The sequence below is a fragment of the Microtus oregoni genome, unplaced genomic scaffold, assembly GCF_018167655.1.
Source record: "Microtus oregoni isolate MIOR12 unplaced genomic scaffold, Mior012 000060F_004, whole genome shotgun sequence".
Taxonomy (NCBI): domain Eukaryota; kingdom Metazoa; phylum Chordata; class Mammalia; order Rodentia; family Cricetidae; genus Microtus; species Microtus oregoni.
In genome coordinates this window covers 47669-68944 of record NW_024543839.1, presented here as the reverse complement: position 1 = coordinate 68944, position 21276 = coordinate 47669, and the positions used below count along the sequence as shown (strand labels likewise).

At 40.0% G+C, this 21276-nt stretch overlaps 1 protein-coding gene across 1 annotated transcript; it reads left to right on the top strand.

Annotated features, from left to right (window-relative positions):
• The first annotated feature begins 12849 nt into the window (after nt 1-12849).
• LOC121439132 (olfactory receptor 1009) lies at nt 12850-13794 on the top strand. The gene has a single exon (XM_041639638.1). It carries the CDS (start codon nt 12850-12852, stop codon nt 13792-13794), a length of 945 nt encoding a protein of 314 aa, XP_041495572.1.
• The last annotated feature ends 7482 nt before the right edge of the window (nt 13795-21276 follow it).

The window sequence follows — 21276 nt, the reverse complement described above, 5'->3', positions numbered from 1 at the left end:
ACATAAGCGACCCCAAAAACTCCACCAAAGAACTCCTAAAGCTGATAAACAGCTTTAGTAATGTGGCAGGATACAAGATCAACTCCAAAAAATCAGTCACCCTCCTATACACAAAGGATATGGAAGCAGAGAGGGAAATCAGAGAAGCATCACCTTTCACGATAGCCACAAATAGCATAAAATATCTTGGGGTAACTCTAACCAAGGAAGTGAAAGATCTATTTGACAAGAACTTTAAGGAATTGAAGAAAGAAATTGAAGAGGATACCAGAAAGTGGAAAGATCTCCCTTGCTCTTGGATTGGGAGGATCAACATAGTAAAAATGGCAATTCTACCAAAGGCAATTCTACCAAAGGCAATTCTGCCAAATGCAATCCCCGTCAAGGTCCCATCAAAATTCTTCACAGATCTTGAGAGGACAATAATCAACTTTATATGGAAAAACAAAAAACCCAGGATAGCCAAAACAGTCTTATATAATAAAGGAACTTCTGGAGGCATTACCATCCCTGACTTCAAACTCTACTACAGAGCTACAGTATTGAAAACAGCTTGGTATTGGTATAAAAACAGAGAAATCGACCAATGGAATCGTATAGAAGACCCAGATTTTAACCCACAAACCTATGAACACCTCATTTTTGATAAAGGAGCTAAAAGTATACAATGGAAGAAAGAAAGCATCTTCAACAAATGGTGCTGGCACAACTGGATATCAACCTGTAGAAGAATGACCCATATCTATCTCCATGCACAAAACTCAAGTCCAAATGGATCAAAGACCTCAATATCAGTCCAAGCACACTGAACCTGATAGAAGAGAAATTGGGAGGTACCCTACAACAGATGGGCACAGGAGATCGCTTCCTAGGTATAACCCCAGAAGCACAGACATTAAGGGCAACATTGAATAAATGGGACCTACTGAAACTGAGAAGCTTCTGTAAAGCAAAGGACACTGTCACTAGGACAAAAAGGCAACCCACTGACTGGGAGAAGATCTTCACCAACCCCGCAACAGACAAAGGTCTGATCTCCAAAATATATAAAGAACTCAAGAAACTAGACTTTAAAATGCTAATTAACCCAATTAAAAATTGGGGCACTGATCTGAACAGAGAATTCTCAATAGAAGAAGTTCAAATGGCCAAAAGACACTTAAGGTCATGCTCAACCTCCTTAGCGATCAGGGAAATGCAAATCAAAACAACTTTGAGATATCATCTTACACCTGTCAGATTGGCTAAAATCAAAAACACCAATGATAGCCTCTGCTGGAGAGGTTGTGGAGGAAGGGGTTCCCTCATCCATTGCTGGTGGGAATACAAACTTGTGCAACCACTTTGGAAAGCAGTGTTTCAGTTTCTCAGGAAATTCGGGATCAACCTACCCCTGGACCCAACAATACCACTCTTGGGAATATACCCAAGAGATGCCGATCATCTGACAAGGGCATTTGTTCAGCTATGTTCATAGCAGCATTATTTGTAATAGCCAGTACCTGGAAACAACCTAGATGTCCTTCAATGGAAGAATGGATGAAGAAAGTGTGGAATATATACACATTAGAGTACTACTCAGCGGTAAAAAAAAAACAATGACTTCTCAAATTTTGCATGCAAATGGATGGAAATAGAAAATACTATCCTGAGTGAGGTAACCCAGACCCAAAAAGATGAACCTGGGATGCACTCACTCATAATTGGTTTCTAGCCTTAAATAAAGGTCAGTGAGTCTATAATTGGATATTCTAAAGAAGCTAAATAAGAAGGTGAACCCAAAGAAAAACATATAGCTATCCTCTTGGGTAGGGGAAGTAAACAAGACTGCCAGGCAAAAATCGGGATCTTAAGGGTGGGGGGGGAGGGAGGTAAGGGGAGATGGGGAGAGAAAAGTGAGAAGGGTAGGATGGGGAGAACTTGGGGCAACGGGATGATTGGGATAAAGGAAGGTTGGATAGGGGGGCAGGGAAGCACATATCTTAATATAGGGAGCCATCTTAGGGTTGGGAAGAGACTTGGACCTAGAGGGGCTTCCAGGTGCCCAAGGCGAGGTCCCCAGTTAGTTCCTGGGGCAGCTGAAGATAGAGAACCTGAAATGATCCTATCCTATAGCCATACTGATGAATATTTTGCATATCACCATAGAACCTTCATCTGGCGATGGATGGAGATAGAGACAGAGACCCACACTGGAGTACTGGACTGAGCTCCCAAAGTCCCAATGAGGAACAGAAGGAGGGAGAAGACGAGCAAGGAAGTCAGGACCAAGAGGGGTGCACCCACCCACGGAGACAGTGGGGCTGATCTATTGGGAGCTCAAAGCAGGGGATAAAACCGGACTCTCTGAATATGGCGGACAATGAGGGCTGCTGAGAAGCCAAGGAGAATGGCACTGGGTTTTGATCCTACTTCATGTTCTGGCTTTGTGGGAGCCTAGCCAGTTTGGATGTTCACCTTCCTAGACCAGGATGGGGGGGGAGGACTTTGGACTTTCCACACTGCAAGGAACCCTGACTGCTCTTCAGACTTGAGAGGGAGGGGGAGAGGAGTGGGGGGAGAGGGAGAGAAGTGGGGGGACGGGGAGAGGAGTGGGAGGCTGGGAGGAGGCGGAAATTTTTTTTTCTCAATAAAACAAAAAGAAAGTTAAAAAAAAAGACTTGAAGGTATGTTATAATGATTATCTGTATTTCACCAAAATGTATCTAATTTTTCATCTTTTTTAAAAATTAAATTTCCTTTAATCTTTATTTTGAAATTTTTATCCATTAAGGTCATCTTTACATCATTTCCACCCTCCTTTCCTTGCTTCAAGTCCTCTCCTGTTCTCCCCTCACCTTCTCAAATTCATAACCTGTCCTTTAATTATTGATACATATATTGTCTTAGTTTGACTTGATGTTACGGTGATAAAGCCCTAACAACATCCACACTGGGGAGAAAAAAGTTTGTTTGGATTATGTATGATGATCGTAGTACACTATTGACGGATGTCTTGGCAGGAACTCAAGGAGGATCAGAGTCATGAAACACGGAGTAAAACTGCTATTGACTTGATTTTAATGCCTCTCAAAGGCTTGCTTTTACATACAATTCAGTTACATTGGGCTGCACTCTCTTACACCAAACATTAGTCAAGAAAATACCCCACAGGTATACCCAAAATCCAATATGATAAAGAAAATTACTCAACTGAGGTTCTCCTCGGTTGGTTTTAGTTTGTGTAAAACTAACCAACACAATTGACCTCTTGTCAACTTGATATTCAAATACATCACTATTAAAGCATAAACTTTTCTTCTTATTTTAACCCTCAAGATCTCAAGGTCTTCCTCCCATCGTCCTGATACCTCCAATATGCTGAGTGTCCATTCAGGCTGTACTTTCACTAACCGCTTCTCCTGCCTCTTAGGGGACTATGATCACATGATGCAGAACCTGAACTTCACTCTAGGACAGCTTCAATCCTAGGGTTTCCACTGTAACTGAAGCTCAAGCTTCAAAAATGGCATTTGCTATCCTTGCGCAGTGCCAAGCTTCAAGTGTTCTTTATGACTCCTTCTATTTTGCAACATTCATGATGTCTAAACAAGTACCATGTGGGAAAATGTCACAAATTATTATGAAATTCCGCTTCCAGCTTGACAGGCACACTTGGCCCCTCTGGACCATAGCTTCTTTGAATAAACTAATTCCCCCCAAAAAAAAGTTGTTTTGATTTGCATTTCCCTGATCGCTAAGGAGGTTGAACATGACCTTAAGTGTCTTTTGGCCATTTGAACTTCTTCTGTTGAGAATTCTCTGTTCTGTTCAGTACTCCATTTTTTTAATTGGGTTAATTAGAATTTTAATGTCTAGTTTCTTGAGTTCTTTATATATTTTGGAGATCAGACCTTTGTCTGTTGCGGGGTTGGTGAAGATCTTCTCCCATTCAGTAGGATGTCTTTTTGTCTTAATGACAATGTCCTCTGCTTTACAGAAGCCTCTCAGTTCCATTCATTTAATGTTGCTCTTATTGTCTGTACTACTTGGGTTATACATAGGAAGTGACTGGGGAGAGCTTGGGGGAGTGGGAGGATGGAGATGGAGGAAGGGCAGATATAGGAGCAGGAAGAAGATATCTTAATTAAGGGAGCCATTTTAGGGTTGGCAAAAGACTTGGCTCTATAGGGGATCCCAGGTGTTTACAGGGATGTCCCCAGCTAGGTCTTTAGGCAGCAGAGGAGAGGGTGCCTGAATTGTCCTTGCCCCACTATCACACTGATGATTATCTCAAATATCACCATAGAATCTTCCTCCAGCGACAGATGGAGATAGAAACAGAGACCCTCATCAGAGCAACGAACTGAGCTCCCAAAGCCCAGCTGAAGAGCAGAAGGAGGGAGAAGATGAGCAAGGAAGTCAGGACCTTGAGGGGTTGGTCCACCCACTGAAATAGCAAGCCTGTTCTAATGGGAGCTCACCAAATCCAGCTGGACCGGGACTGAATGAGCATGTGATCAAATTGGACTCTCTGAATGTGGCTGACAATGGGGGCTGTCTGAGAAGCCATTGATAAAGGCACTGGGACTTGTTTCTACTGCATGTACTAGCGTTTTGGGACCCTAGTCTATTTGGGTGCTCAGCTTCCTAGGCCTGGATGTAGTGGGGAGGGCCTTGGACTTCCCACAGGTCAGGGTTCCCTGCCATCTCTTAAGGAGGGAGGGGGAAGGAGAAGGGTGAATGGGGGACTGGGAGGGGAATGGGAGGAGGGGAGGAATTGTAAATTTTTGAATGGAAAAATAAAAATAAACCACTTTCTGCATTTCTTTGAAGATCTTCCCTGAGGAGTTTCTTTTAGCTCAGATACTGTGAAGGATATAAATAATAACAAATGTTGTAGAATAACTTTTAGCCTGTTTCTGTTTTTTCACCATGCTTCCTACCAGTTTGCAACAAACACTGACAAGAAACTACTAGACTCTGTTAAAGTATGGCAGGAGGGGGAATAAAAAAATGCTGGTATCAGTTTAACTAATGTGTCTCCTATGGGTCTGACATGTCATTGGACATTATCATATTAGGAATAAAAATCCTCATGGAAGGTATGGATTAATAAAGAAAATAAATGAGTAATTGATCAGAAATTAAAATGAATATGTAGAATTTTGTGAGTAAAGATATCAGGAATCCAAGACACTATATATAAGGCTGTATTTTAGGTACAATACTGAAAAACTTGTAAAAAGGTTAGGGGTAGAAAGAGATGAAAAGAATATATTTTTAGTATGGCTTCTCGTGGTATAGAGAAGCAACAAAAGGTGAAAGGGATTCTCCACACAATATTCTCAGAGACTTATATATAGTCCAGGAAAGAGAGCAAAGTATTCAAGCTGGTTTGTGCTACTCCTTGAGATATCTTTATTCATTGTACCTTTTATGTGCTTTGGAAACCTACAGGTTGAGGATAAAGACATCATACCATGCTTTCTTAGGGAAAAGATATTACCTGTACTAAAAATGGCATTTCTGAAAATTGAAAATTGACCAATTTTGTTTTGTTTGCCTAGAAAGATATTTGAGGATCATTTTATTTTCTGCAATAGATTTTAAACTTAGTAATTATATTACTTATATTTAAATTATAGCTTAGGATAGAAGTCATTCCGCTAATCCTGAATTACTCATTTGGATTGTAAGCAATCTCATCTTATTTTTAATCCATTAGTAAATAGGATGTACTAGGTTACATGCTATTTTGTTTACAGACTTATCTGTTGTATCTATAATAATTCTACAAATAAAATAATAACAGTTACAGTATAAAGAAAAAATATTCTGGGTATAGCTATTGATGCATAGCTTATTGTCACAAACACAGTACTTAAAGCAATATTAATGTAGGATATTTCAGTCCTAGTCATCTGGAGTCCAGACAACTGTCAACTGCATTCTATACTCATGCAAGACTGAGATGAACATGTCAGGATGTTTAGTATTTTCTGGATACCTTATGGAAGAATGTAACACTGAAAGAATTTGACTGAAAAATTTAGTTCCTTGCAGTTGTGGAGCCTTCATCCCTGTCCTTAAACAGCTGCCAGTCAGGAACCTCACCCAGACATTTATGCCTTTTATGTTCCTCCTCAAATGTACCTCCATCCTCAGAAGACCAGGGACACATCTATACAATCCTTGCCAACATGGCAAAGTTCTCTGAGTTATTCAACTTGTAGGTGGTACAAATAACCTCTGCTCTATACTGCATCTTCCTCCTTTAAGACCTAGTGTAGAGTATTTTCCTGATTATTTATGTGGGAGAGCCCAACCCACTGTGAGTGGTCCAGCCACTGGCCACGTGGCCCGGGATCATATAAAAAGGCGAGCTAAATGAGCCATAGTGTTCAAGCCAGAAAAGAGTGCTTCCTCATGGACTCTGCTTAAGTTTCTTCCTGCGGCTTTCACCCTGACTTCCCTTCCTTCATGATGGATTGTATCTCTAAGCCCAAAACTCTCTTCTTCTCCTTCCAAAGATCTAGTTTGTCTTGTAACATTATACAACCACATTCAGAAACAAAATCATGTCTGCAGATTTCAGAGTTTAAAGAAGCACGTGTTTGCAGGTCCACTGTAGATGTTCTTCAACTGTAAATTGTGGAAAGGAAAGATTCATACCTACAATCTTAGAACCAAGAGGCTGAGGCAGGGTAATCTTGAACTTGCAGTTTGTAATGGCAGCATTATGAGAACTTGTTTAAAAAAAAGGAGGAGGGAAGAAAAGAAGGAGAGGGAAAGGAAGAAAATTTCTCTCCACCTACTTATCGACTACTAGCTGGAGATAGGACCAAATACAAAGACCCAGAGAGAGACAATATACAGAGAGTGAGAGACCTAAAAACACTCAGCCCTAAATTGGATTTCTCCATCAAATCCCTCCCCTCATGGTGCAGGAAGAGGAGTTGGAAAGAAAGTAAGAGCCAGAGGGGATGGAGGACACCAAGAAAACAATACCTTCTAAATCAACATCTTATGAACTCACAGAGACTGAAGCGTCATGCATAGGGCCTGCACTGGTCTACACCAGGACCTCTGCACATATATTATGACTTCCAAGTGTAGTTGGATTTTCTCTTATTCTAGTCCCATGCTGGAACAGCAAAATATTGATGGTTGTTTCACTTCTTATTCTTTTAGCTTTTTGGACTCTTTTGGGGACCTAGCACCTAGCTCCCCAATAAATTACACATGGAAGGAGATTTATTCTTTCTTATAAACACCTGGTCTTGCCTAACTTGTTTCTAGCCAGCTTTTTGTGACTTAAATTATGTCATCTACATTTTGCCTCTGGGCTTTTCCCTCTTCTTCTGGGTATCTAACTTTCATTCTTGTTCCATGGCTGCCTACATAGTTGGGTGGCTGGCCCCTAGTAAACTCCTCTCCTTCTTCTCGCTTGCTTTTCCTTGTTCCTCCCAGATTTCTTCTTTTATTTATTCTCTCTGACTGCCAGCCTTACCTACCCTTTCTCCTGCCTTGCTATTGACCATTCAACTCTTTATTAGACCATCAGGTGTTTTAGACAGGCAAAGATTCACAGCTTCATGGAGTTAAAAATCAGCATTAAAGAATGCAACATGAGTTAGGATGATATTGGCTGTATGTTTCTCATGTATGGCTTTTATTGTGTTAAGTTCCCTCTACCATGATGGCATGTTGGATTGTGTAAAAGGCTTTCTTGTATCTATTGATATGGTTATGTGACTTTTGTCTTTAAGTCCACTCATGTGGATTATTACATTTATTGAGTTGTATATATTGAAATATTCCTGCATTCTAGGGATAAAGCCAACTTGATTACCGTGGATAATCCTTTCACGTATATTTGCATTCTGTTCCCAGGAATTGTACTGATCATTTTTAAGTCTATGTTCATCAGGGATATAGTCCCATACTTTTATATGTTGTTGTTCCTTTGGTGGTGTTTGTGGTTGTTGTTGTGTCTTTGCTGTGTTTTGGTATTAGAAAGATTCTGACTTAATAAAAGGAGTTTCGGAGCACTCATTATGTATCTATTTTATTGACTAGTTAAGATCTCCATGAGAATTCTACTGTGGATCTAAGTGACCCTGAACTTATTTTTTTAAATTTGGAAAGTATTATCTTTTAAATTATTATTTTTATCTCTTCATTTGTTGTAGGGATCTTTAGGATGTTGATCTTTTTGTTTAATTTTGATGATTTGGTTGAAACTAGACATCCATCCACTTTTTAAAGGTTTTCCAGTTTAATGGAGTACATCGTTTTTTATTTCCTTGTTGAGAAGCAGGGCCAGTGAGTGACTCATTTGCCAGTGGATATACTCCTTTCTCTGGATTCTCTAATCCCCACAAACACACATACACACACACACACACAGAGAGAGAGAGAGAGAGAGAGAGAGAGAGAGAGAGAGAGAGAGAGAGAGGAGATTAACATATTTATTACAATTTAACTCATTTACAACTGTCTCAAGGTACTTAATTCAGGTCACAAAACACAAAATTGTATAAGTACACACTGGAATTTTATTTAGCTAAATTCACAAATAAACAGATGGAAATAGCAAAGACTATACTGAACAATACTCAGATATAGAAAGATAAGTCCTACATATTCTTGCTCATAAAGACTGCTGAGAAGTCAAGAACAATGGCACTGGGTTTTGATCCTACTGCACGTATTGGCTTTGTGGGAGCCTAGGCAGTTTGGATGCTCACCTTACTAGACCTGGAAGGAGGTGAGAGGTCCTTGGACTTCCCAAAGGGCAGGGAACCCTGACTGCTCTTCGGGCTGATGAGGGAGGGGGACTTGGTTGGGGGAGGGGGAGGGAAAGGGGAGGCGGTGGCAGGGAGGAGGCAGAAATCTTTAATAAATAAATAAAAATAAAAAATAAAAAAATAAAAAATCATCTCCTTTCCCAATTAAAAAAAAAGAAACATACATTCAAATGGTTGTTCCCAGATGCTTTGGATTATTGAACACAAATCCTTGTGCCAGGGACCCAGTTTTGTCTTATGATTTGTTAGTCAAAGAAGAGACCTCAGAGGCTCCCCCAAATTATACAGACCCTTGCCATTTTTCTTGTTCAACAGAGCTTATTGGTAAGACCTTGTTGCTGAAGACATTACAAACCTTGGCCTCAAGATATATAGAGAAATAATGCTGGAACTAGACTGTGAGCTTCATCCTTACTTGGTGGCTTTCAGCATGATGGAAGATGCTGCACAGCCTGCTAGGGAAGGAAAAGGCATCAGGGATCTTACCCAAGTACGAACACTACTGTCCTATAAATGCCCAGGAGTTAGAACTACAACACCAACTCCCAGGCAGGATGTACCCCCTGCTGAGAGAGTGGCACATCTCTTATGGGAGTAACTAACAACTCTTGTATATGAAGACTGTTCTGCAAGAAGGAATCCAAACCTGGTACTATAAGCCTGGTCAAAAGTCCATGGCCAATGAAAGTAATAGGTTCTAGAGTAGGAACTTATTACTATGGTTTGGTTAAACAGACATTGTATCAAACTTTTTTCTAATGTATAAATGCATTACTTATTTTACTTATTAAAGCAATTTATCTCAAACTTTTTTATTGTTTTGGAATTATCTCACTAAAATAAGGTTGTTTACTCAAATATGCAAAACAAATTAAGTTGTTCTCATTTGAGTTTTCTTTGCAGAATTTTCATGATAGCAAGTACTTCTCAGTCAAAATCAGAATTCCCAAGATGCAGCACACATTAGAAACATAAACTCCCTAAAGGTAGGAAATGATGTAACTTCTGGGAATTTCATGTAGGTAAACAACAATTTGTTCCAGAAATGATATGTACTTGTTCTTTGGAGAGAAAAGCAAGAATAAATAAGAATTAAGTCCTAGAAGACCTGGCTTCTTTGTGCAGAGGCACAGTCACTACTGAGGATGGCTGCATTTTGAGAGGAAACCCAGTTTATGTTCTATTTTAAGTTTGATTATTTTTGTCACCTCCAAAGAAGAAAGAAACCCATTTGAATGTAAGTTTAGGTCACCTTCAAAATTCAGTTTTGTCTCTTTGTTTATTCTTTAAGAAGTGTGAGGTGCATTAAATGGACTTATAAGAAACAAAAAATGAGAAAATTTCAAAAGTGGCATAGAGAGATATAATTTATCCCATCACAACTATACTAAAATTTGTAGAGAAGTTACTCTGAACTGGAAAAAGAAGAAGGAAGTTATGTTAAAATTAAATCAGTCTTCATGTACACAAAACTGATACCTCTTTAGGTCACACAGAATGGGCAAGGAAAGTTTCTGGGCCTCTCATTGTGTGTGTGTGTGTGTGTGTGTGTGTGTGTGTGTGTGTGTGTGTGTGTGTTGGCATCTGTAAAGTTTTTCTAGGCTACTTTGTACTTAGAGATGATCCCCTGTTGAAGATCACAAGGAAGCTACACATGACAGCACAATTTTTAGTCAAACTTTATCCCCAAGCAGGATTTCCCCCATTTCTTTGGATTTAACAATCACTTCACTATTAGGTGTACAGTTAAGCTTTGGACATTTTGTATTCTACAAAAACGTGTAGGGTTTCGTAAGGATATTGGGGGATTTTAGGTTCCCCGGCAGACAAGTCTTACTGCGGAAAGCCCAGATACACTGAGTCATGTCAAGTGTAAGATGATAAAACAATCTCCTAATGCTTTTAGGAGACATCTTCCCTGGTGTTTTAGATACATCCCTTTTCACAGTTAAGGCTGTGAGAGTTTGTTCTGTACAGTGATGATGAAGCTGACGTAGGTGGGATCAAATGCACTGAATCCTGAAAGGAGCTTGGGGGTAGCAGACCTCTGAACACTGACCAGTTCTTGCCATTGTCCCACATTCTTTGAAGCCTCAGACTCATTGTGTCATAAAAAGTCTCATCTACTCACTCTCACCTTGTAAAGCACAGATTAAGAACTGTGAGCATCCTGTTTGCCCTCATTCCTTTTATTGATTCATGTGTCACAAATTGAGATTGTTCCACCTTGTTAAGGCAGCGTAGGTATTCCACAAAAGACTGCAATACTTCAGCTATGGATGTAATTTCAAACAGTGAAGAATAGAGAGATTAATATTAAAAAATAAAATTTCTCACTAAGGAAAGAGTGTAGTCACTGACAAGAATATGCTGCTAGGATCCTGAACAAGTGGGAAATATCTCTGTGAAAAATGTCTCTTCCTTCTGATGTCACTGCGAGTTTATCTGTGTCTGTCACCCGGCTTGAAGAACAGACCAGTGAGTGTTTGCTTTCACAATGAGAGCTTGTTTTGTTTTGTCCTCTAGAAGGAAATGTATCTTTACCACTGAGATTTTTTTTTGCATACTTTTATCTTTTCAATTTATTTAGTCATTTCTTTGCTTCATTGAGCTCCATAACTTATATTTTTAATTAAAAACTTTAAAAACAACTTTTACAACCATCTTTTGCCACACTGAGAATGGAACCAAGACCTTGAATATTCTTGACTTGTGCTCTACCACTGAACTACATTCTGAGCTCTTTTCACAGAAAAAATATATATTCCATTCTGGGTTTCTTGACGGCAATTTTAACTACTGATCTTTATAATGTGATAGTCTCCCTCTGAAACTTGTATTCAGTTATTTTTTTTACTTTTCACATTGTTTATGCTTTGTTGAAGAGTTCTAGCTCCTTTGTAGTGCTAACTTTTATCACCTGACAATCTCATGTGTGTATATAATATATTTTGATTATCTCCTCCCACACATTTTAGCACCTCCTCCATACCATCAGCACCCCAACTATCTAAGTTGATTTTTCAAAGATTTCTATGTAGAATTTTGCTGAAAGGTGACATTTTTCCTAGTTTTTATTTTTGTAATTACTTATTTCAAAGAGATTTGTTTTAATTTGTTAATGTGTGTGTGCGTGTGTGTGTGTGTGTGTGTGTACACTCATGTACACAGGTATCCAAGGAAGTCAGATGAGTACATCAGATTCCTGGAACAGGAGTAATAGCTGTCTGGGAGATTCCAAAATGGGTGTTAGGAACTGAACTGGGATCCTCTGGAAGTGTAGTGAGTGCTCTAAACCATGAGCAATCTCTATATTCCTAGTCATTTTTTATAATTCTTTTATTTTATTTTCTTCATAGCTTTTTTTTTTTTGCGTTTTTCGAGACAGGGTTTCTCTGTGGCTTTGGAGCCTGTCCTGGAACTAGCTCTTGTAGACCAGGCTGGCCTCGAACTCACAGAGATCCGCCTGCCTCTGCCTCCCGAGTGCTGGGATTAAAGGCGTGCGCCACCACCGCCCGGCTTCTTCACAGCTTTTATAGAGTGTTCAATCATGTTCAGTCCACAATTTCTACTAACCTCATATGACATGATCAGTGTCTACACTATATATTTTCAGGGACATTCTCCTTATTCAGTTAAATACTTTTCCAATTAGGATCAAACCTAGAGTCTGACATTTACTAAGTAAGGTGTTGTTTCACTCAGCTTCCACCCAAACACAAATCACTACTTTTATGTCTAGTTTGAAAAGGTTATATTGAGAACTATCTTTCCTTGAATTCTTTTAAAAATTTAATGAAAATAACAATGCTTTTCCCTTTTGACTGTAAAGGCGGTGGATGATTTTACAGGTAATGTTGAACCCTTTCATTTTCTATATAATATTTTAGCTCATGTTATTCTTCTGATAACACATATTTGATTTGCTAGTATATTTTGTTAATCCTAAAATTCAGTGCTGTAGCTTCAGTCTGTAGTTTCTTCTCTTGTGCATTATTGAGAGACATGGCTCTCCTATAGTTTTTCATTTTTCTTTCCATAGAAACCAACCTTACAGATGGCGTATGACAACTACACAAGGGTCACAGAGTTCATTTTCATTGGTTTGAGATACCACCCTAAGCTGCAGGTCTTCCTCTTCTTGCTCTTTCTACTGTTTTACCTGGTTACTATGACAGGAAACTTGGGTATGATCATCCTCATTCGTGTAGATTCTCGTCTTCACACTCCCATGTACTTTTTTCTCAGCCACCTGTCATTTGTGGACATCTGCTTCTCATCAGTTGTGGGCCCCAAGATGCTCACGGATTTCTTTGCAGAACGGAAAGTCATCTCTTTTATGGGCTGTGCCTTGCAGCAATGGTTCTTTGGGTTCTTTGTGGCCATCGAGTGCCTTCTCTTGGCATCCATGGCCTATGACCGCTATGTGGCCATCTGTAACCCACTGTTGTACTCGGTGGCCATGTCCCAGAGACTCTGCATACAGCTGGTGATGGGACCCTATGCTGTTGGTTTCTTCAACACCATGACTCACACTACAGCTGCTTTCCGACTTCCGTTTTGCGGCTCCAACATTATCAATCATTTCTTCTGTGACATGTCTCCAATCCTCTCCCTCATATGTGCGGACATACGAATCAATAAGCTGTTGGTGTTCATTGTGGCTGGAGCTGTGTTGGTTGTCAGCAGCACCACCATCTTAATCTCCTACTTCCACATCCTCATGGCCATCCTGAGGATACGCTCTGCTGAAGGACGGCGGAAAGCCTTCTCCACCTGCTCATCCCATGTCACAGCGGTTTCCATTTTGTATGGGACTCTCTTTTTTATCTATGTGCGTCCAAGTGCCATCTCTTCGCTAGACCTCAATAAGGTGGTGTCTGTGTTCTATACAGCGGTGATTCCCATGCTCAATCCACTCATCTACAGCCTGAGGAATAAGGAGGTGAAAGCGGCCATGGGCAGGACAGTCACCAAGGCTAAATTCTTCCTTAAAAACTAAATTGTCATCAAGAACAGAATACAGGGGCTGGGTGGTGGTGGCACACGCCTTTAATCCTAGCACTTGGGAGGCAGAGGCAGGTGGATCTCTGTGAGTTCGAGGCCAGCCTGGTCTACAAGAGCTAGTTCCAGGACAGGCTCCAAAGCTACAGAGAAACCCTGTCTCAAGAAACATACCTCCAAAAACAACAACAATAACAACAAAACAAAAACAAAATACAAAAACTATCCCCCCAAAAAATACCCCGAAAATAGATTCAAGGCAAAGCTGATAGACGTGATCAAATCTACCTAGACATCATGCTAACATAATAGTTTGCAGAATTTGTAATTGGCATAATTGGCACCTTCCTTATCCTTCCACATAGCTTTTATTTTACTACATAAAATACATTTTATTTTATTAAATAAGTAATTAAGCTTTATTTAATCATGTAACTACAAATGTTAAAACTCACTACATAAGTGTGTTTTCTCTCTTAAATATATTTATTACTGTAAGCAAAGTAAAATTTAATAAATACAGAAACAACAGATATGAGTGGTACATTGTAGGATGTATAACCCTTTTTCCTACATATAAAATTGAAAGTAAGAGGCAGAAGACTTTGCTTAGAGTGAAAGTAATTTCAATTAATTTATTTTTATGCAAGCTTTTTTGTTTGTACATCAAAATAAACAATAGTTGATGAAGTTTATAGACAACTTTACTAATTTTCTGCCAACTTGAAAACGTAAAGTTAAAAAACAAGGAAGGAGCTATATTTGATCAAAATGTCTTAGATGCTTGTATGAAATGTTCAAAGAATAAAATATTCTGGTTACTTTGAAAAGACTTTACTTGAAAGTGATATTTTGAAAGAAATCAGAATCTATCATTATTTTTAATTATGCTGGTTGTATATAGTATGAAATAAAATTATTTCAATTATATGCCTCTTAACAAGACTATAACTGAGGAGATAAAAACACGTGAAGTATACTGTAGTGATACAAGGAAAAACCAGACTGTGGATCTATCTCAAGTCCTGCTCAAAAGGATTTCACAATGAGGTTGCTGGGTTACAACGTGCCTGGTCAGGAGAACCTGGTATAAAACAGCATCGTGGTCCAGCATGCCTGGTCAGGAAAATCTGATGTAAAACAGCATCATGGTTCAGCATGCCTGGTCTTTAGATCCTGATGTAAAACAGTATTATAGTCTTCTTTTCTTCACAGCGCAGTCGGACTTGCTTCAAGTGTTGGAGTCCCTCTAAATACAGCACTTTGCCATGATTGAGGATAGACTGGTTTGGGTTCAGACTGGTTGCTCAGGCTCTCTCAGGAGCTGCAGACCCAGACAGGTCAAAGGACACATATACAAGACTGTATGCTGCAATTATCTCGGAATGAAAGCCTGGATTCTGAGCCAAGTTACTAAGGAAACAGAACAGTGCCAATAGGGGAACATAAAACCGACTCATACTGTAGCTCAGAAAGTTCTTCCACTTAACTTCTGTAATTTATTTTTTTAAACAATTAGATGGAGGCTAGGATGAGCAATCTCAGATATGAGTGTGCTTGCCACTTTTGGTAAAAAAAAAAAAAAAGTGACTGCTTGTTACCTTAAAAAGTTATCCAAGCTTGGGCTGTACTTGACAGCAAGGTTCTTTGAATCTGTGATTTTTTTTCAGAATTCCTGTCAACCATGGCACACACTCCTGTGTCACTGGTAATCCATTGACATTTTGTCACAGTGCTGGGCAAGCTTCAACTCTGTGCTCACTGTCTCCCCATTTTCTCTGTCTCCTAACTGGTCTGCCACTGAAAACTCTGGTACCCAATCCAATGTCTTTAATTGTATAAAACGATAAAACAGTACCAGAGAGTCTTATATTTTCATCTTCTAGTTTGTGATTCTTCAATTGTGTAGTTAACCTGGTGTTTTAACTGTCTGATTTTTTTTTTAAAGCTGAGAACCCTTTCGGCTGTTGGAAGGTACAGTCTCCTCTCCTTGCAATTGTGATAAAAATTCATCCTGTATGGGGACCAAGTTTATATTTATTTATTAGGTGTAGTGAGGTTTTCTGACTTTTAAAATATAATTATTTTGAACTAGGATGTCTCTGATAGGAATTCCTACCAACAGTAGGACTTCCTACAGAGAAGAGTGTAGTAATAGGGGCGGCGGCGGGGCTGCGTCCCCAACACCCCAGCCGCCTGCCCGGCTAGCTTATTCCCCGAAATAACAACACAGAAACTGTATTCATTTAATCACTGTTTGGCCCATTCTCTTCTAGGCTAATTCTCACACATTAATTTAGCCCATTTCTAATCATCTGTGTGTAGCACCCCAAGGTATGCTTACCGGGGAGATTCTAGCCTATGTCCATCCTGGGTCGGAGCTTCATGCTGGGAGTGGGGCATGGCGTCTCTCTCAGGCGTCTGCTCCCGAGAGAGCTGTGGAGTCTCTGAGCTCACTTCCTCTTCCTCCCAGCATTTTGTTCTGTTTACTCCTCCCACCTATCCTCTAACCAATAAAATGGGCCAGGGCAGTTCCTTTATTAGCCAATGACCTTCCTCCATCATTTCCCCTTTTTCGGTTTAAACAAAAAAAAAAAGGCTTTAACTTTGACATAGCAAAATTACATATAACAAAACAGTTATCAAATAAAAGTTACAATAATCTTTATCATAACTAAGGAAAACTATAACTATAACTAACTATTCTTAACTCCATCAAAGACTCCAGAAAGATATAATATTACCTAAGTAAACAAGAACCAAGAAACTTTAAACTCTAGAAATGACAAAGACATCTCACTGCCTGGACAGTCACCCAAAGTTCTTTTGTACTGTTGGGGCATCCATCTTCAGCCTTCAGGCCCATGGTATCCAGCAGACATTTCCATAAAGCAGGAAAATTCAAAGTCAGTTCAGTCACTATCTGTTGTGTCCTGCAGAATGTCTCGCAGACTCTTTCAAAATGAATCAGGAACCCCGAAAGATCATCTCACCTTAGGCAAGTTCAGTAGTCTTCTCTCTGCAGGTTCTCTGTGTCCAGTTTATGCAATAGTCCAGGCAAGAGCAGTTTCTTGCCCAAATGGCTATCAAACTCCATAACGAGCCTCTTCGATGCCCATCTTCCTCTTGAAGTACATTGGTGCTGCCAGGAGCAGAGTGTCTCATTGTCATGAAAAGTCCTCAGTTATTAAAACATTAAATGTCCTATTCTGTAATCTTTGAAAGGCATGAAGAATGTCTATCTAAAATATATCTCTATATATCTAGAAAATCTAACTAACATGACTACAAGCTTTACTATTATCGATGATTATCCATTAACAACCTATATTTCTTAATTATACAGTACATATTTAAATGAACTACACAATCACAATACCTTAATCAAAATCAGAAACATTTATACATATAACAAAATTGACCTTAATTCTCTATCAATAAAGCAAAATCTATACTAATGCAAATTATTCATATCTGTATCATATCCCCCTTTAAATGTAAAAGAACGTTTATAAACCATATTTGGGAACATGGGCGCAGTTTTTTCTCTCCAAACTGCTTCCTGCTGAATGGGGGCGCTGTTAATCAGATCATTTAGGGTGTAACCTGTGTGCCAGGTTTATCTCAGTTGGCAGTTGAGTGAAGTAATTTTTTGAAGATGTTCACTGCAACCCTTCAGGAGGGCGTGGTCCATCATACCACATTGGAATAGAAGAAATGAACAGTGTCTCATCCTCTGTGAAAACAAAATAAGAAACTCCTTTCCAAAGTATCACATCCTTAGATCCAAATTCATAATATCTATGTTGGATTAGTTCAGCAGTATTTATAAATAAATATCTTTTAGCATCTGTTTCTCCTTCCTCAGCATTTAAACAATTCAAAGAGAGCATAATAACATACAGTATCAAAATTCTCTGTGTATTTTCCATCTTTGTGCAGCTTTGTTTTAATCTCTATTTTGTTTATTTTTACTTTTAACTCTTTGCTTTTTGAGACAGGTTCTCTGTATCTTTGACCTGAAGTAACTCTGTAGACCAGGCTGTCTTTGAACTCTCAGAGATCCGCCTGTCTCTGCCTCCCAGGCATTCAGGATTAAAGGTGTACACTACTACACCTTGAACTCACAGAGATCTGTTTGTCTCTGCCTTCTAGGCACTGGGATTAAAGGCGTGTGCTACCACACACAACAACTCTCTTCCTTTTTCTGTTTTTTACTTTAAGAACTTCAACTTTTAGTCTGCATATATTTTTAACACACTTCAAACCATTTAGAAATTTTGTCTTTGAATCTCTCTTTACTGTATATCTCTCTTTTTCTGACCACATGAGCCTTTAAATTACCAAGCAATATCAGTAGGATTAAAGGCGTGGCTTTGCCGGCTGGATCCAGCCCATTCCTTAGCTTTACAGCCTCATGGCTGAGGTACTGGCTGTAGCCAGCAAGCGAGCTTCAGCAGCCTGTGCTTGTAAACCGCACAAACTGTCTGCGTAAGAGTCAGAGTTTGCCCTGGCAGGACAGCCCAGAAAGCTGGCATTTTTAAACGGCGCAGCTTTTTTCCTGCTACGGCTGAAAACTGAAAAGCATGCGTTCAGCTTTTCGTCAACACCGTTTAAGTGTTTCGTGGCAGGACCTCTTAATGAGCTGCAGGCTTTGCAGCTAAAGCTGAGTCAGGAAGCCTCTCTTAGATGAGGCGCTTGCTTGCCTCTAGCAAGCAGAGTAGACCCGAGAAATTGTCACTATCAAGAAAACATGCTTTACTCTTTCCCAAGCTTTTTCAAGCTTTCTGTGGATTCAGTTGTCCACGTGGGCGCCATATGTAGTAATAAGGGCGGCGGCGGGGCTGCGTCCCCAACACCCCAGCCGCCTGCCCGGCTAGCTTATTCCCCGAAATAACAACACAGAAACTGTATTCATTTAATCACTGTTTGGCCCATTCTCTTCTAGGCTAATTCTCACACATTAATTTAGCCCATTTCTAATCATCTGTGTGTAGCACCCCAAGGTATGCTTACCGGGGAGATTCTAGCCTATGTCCATCCTGGGTCGGAGCTTCATGCTGGGAGTGGGGCATGGCGTCTCTCTCAGGCGTCTGCTCCCGAGAGAGCTGTGGAGTCTCTGAGCTCACTTCCTCTTCCTCCCAGCATTTTGTTCTGTTTACTCCTCCCACCTATCCTCTAACCAATAAAATGGGCCAGGGCAGTTCCTTTATTAGCCAATGACCTTCCTCCATCAGAAGAGGACCTAGATCCACTTCAGCTGGTTAATAGAGTAAAAATAGCTTATAGAGCTGGGAAGACAGCTCAGTGGGTACCGTCAGGACCTGAGTCCAGAGCCCCAGAACTCATGTAAAATTGATGCAGAATTTCACATCTGTGGAGCCAGCTTCCTTGGGAGGTGGAGACAGAGAACCTTCCAGAAGTTTGTAGGTCAGCTACTCTGCCAGTAACAATGGTGAACAATATGAGATTCTATCTCAAACAAGATGGAAAATGCAAGCAGATGATTGAGGCTCTCTTCTGACCTTCACATATGTAACTAAACTTGAACATACACGTACATGCACATGTACACACACACACACACACACACACACAGATGCACAGACAAAACATGTGGGGGACTCTTAGAAGAGCTTCCAGGGAAAGCAAATACACCTGCAATGTTTCTACGGTTCCCGGTTATTCAATGATGTTTCTGAGTCACAGGCAAAGGAATAGCTATTTAGGCAGGATTTGTGTTTCTACCTCATTTGCCACCATTGCTATTGCTTCCTTTACTTGGTTAAGAAAAAATAACTGTATATACCCTGCGATCTGCATTCTTCTTTCAGGTGACACACTTACTTTCTTTATTTTTTCTTCCCTCCCTCCCTCCCTTCCTTTTTTTTTTTGAATCAGGGTTTCACTGTAGTTTTGAAGCCAGTCCTGGAACACATTTTGTAGACCAGACTGGCCTTGAACTCACCAGAGATCTGCCTGCCTCTGTCTCCCTAGTGCTAGTGCCGGGATTAAAGGACTGTGCTGCCACCTCCTGGCGGCAACTGAATTTCTAACCACAGAATCTGATGTTATGGAGTACATTCATGTATTGATTTTATTCTTCTATGATTTAAATGAGAAAATATACAATGGTATTTAACTAAAACCCTCAAATAAAAAAGAAACAAAACAAAAGCTATTTTGCTAACTTGACCAACAGTCAATCATACACCCACACTGATTACTGGAGTAATGAAGCTCTGGTCAGGACTCATGTTCACTGGGGTGACTGGGGTGGCATTGGGGCAGGACTGGTTCAACCAGTAAGGGTACTGGGTTACTCCAAGTCTCCACTATGACTGATCCGATGACTCTATATCACTGTTTCCCGAAAATGTGCATCTCTTTCCATGTTGACCAAAGGTCAGAGAGTTGGAACTAACCTCTACTCCTTCAAGGTTATTGTGTTTCTTCCTCAAAGGTCCCACCTGGATTTAGACCAGAGAGTCCTGCTCTCTCAAGGTTATTGTCAATAGCTGTGGCTAATAGCCAGGCCTTGTACTTCCAGAAAAGAGAAGTAGATTTGCTCCTACCTCAAACAAAAGTCTGCAGATCCAACAAAGTTTCAGTTCCTTTAAAGAGATAACTTTGGAATCTACCTGGGGTTTACAGAATGGTCTAGGGTGTGAGTGTGACTTATTTTGTTCTAGCAACAGAATGTTTAACTATGAATGTAGCCTGCAACCTTCAGTTTGTTCATTTCCTTTTATCATATTAATTCAGTTTTTGTCTTACTCCCACCTTTTGAGTTAGGGTATTTAAAGCAATTGGAAATTAAAGGCAGGAGGGTATTCACAACATGAACCATTTCACAGAACTGAGAAACTCTCTTTTTGTCTCCCTGTATCTCTTAAGTCATCACCTGCTTGGGAAATATCAGGTGTGTTCAATAAAGGCCTTCCAATGTTGTGAAATAGCCATTTCTTACTATGCTTTTGCCGCATCTGGCCATTAGATGGCAGCATCAGCATAGAAACAACATTTAAAACGGCCTATCCATGTTTCCTTTCCCGTAGTATTAGGGAGATGACAGACTTGGAGAAATGATTTGTGTGGGCTGAGAGATCAAGCAAAGTTTAGAGTGTGCCTGTATGCACTGACTCCCTAGAGAAAGGCCGGCACTTTAATTGGCTTATGAACTTTCATCATCACGTAATCATTTAATCCTCACGGATGGGTGTTGACATGCCTTTTGATTGTAGAACTAATTATAGAGGATAAAAGGGTTCCTACGACATGCAAAAGAGCTTGGATATGCCCATCCTAGAGACACAGAGTTTAGCTCTGACTTGTCAAACATCCTCACGTGTCTGCTGCCATCAGAGCAATAACAGATAAGACAGTTCTGCTCTCTTAGCTGCAAATATCTTTCCAGTTGGTCCTTCGCTACTTCTAAGGCGCACAGAATAAATGTTTGCTGTTGCTTTCATTGCTCTTC

What these genes read in the sequence shown, in the direction of transcription:
- LOC121439132 (XM_041639638.1), top strand. Translation starts at nt 12,850, where the DNA reads ATGGCGTATGACAACTACACAAGGGTCACAGAGTTCATTTTCATTGGT.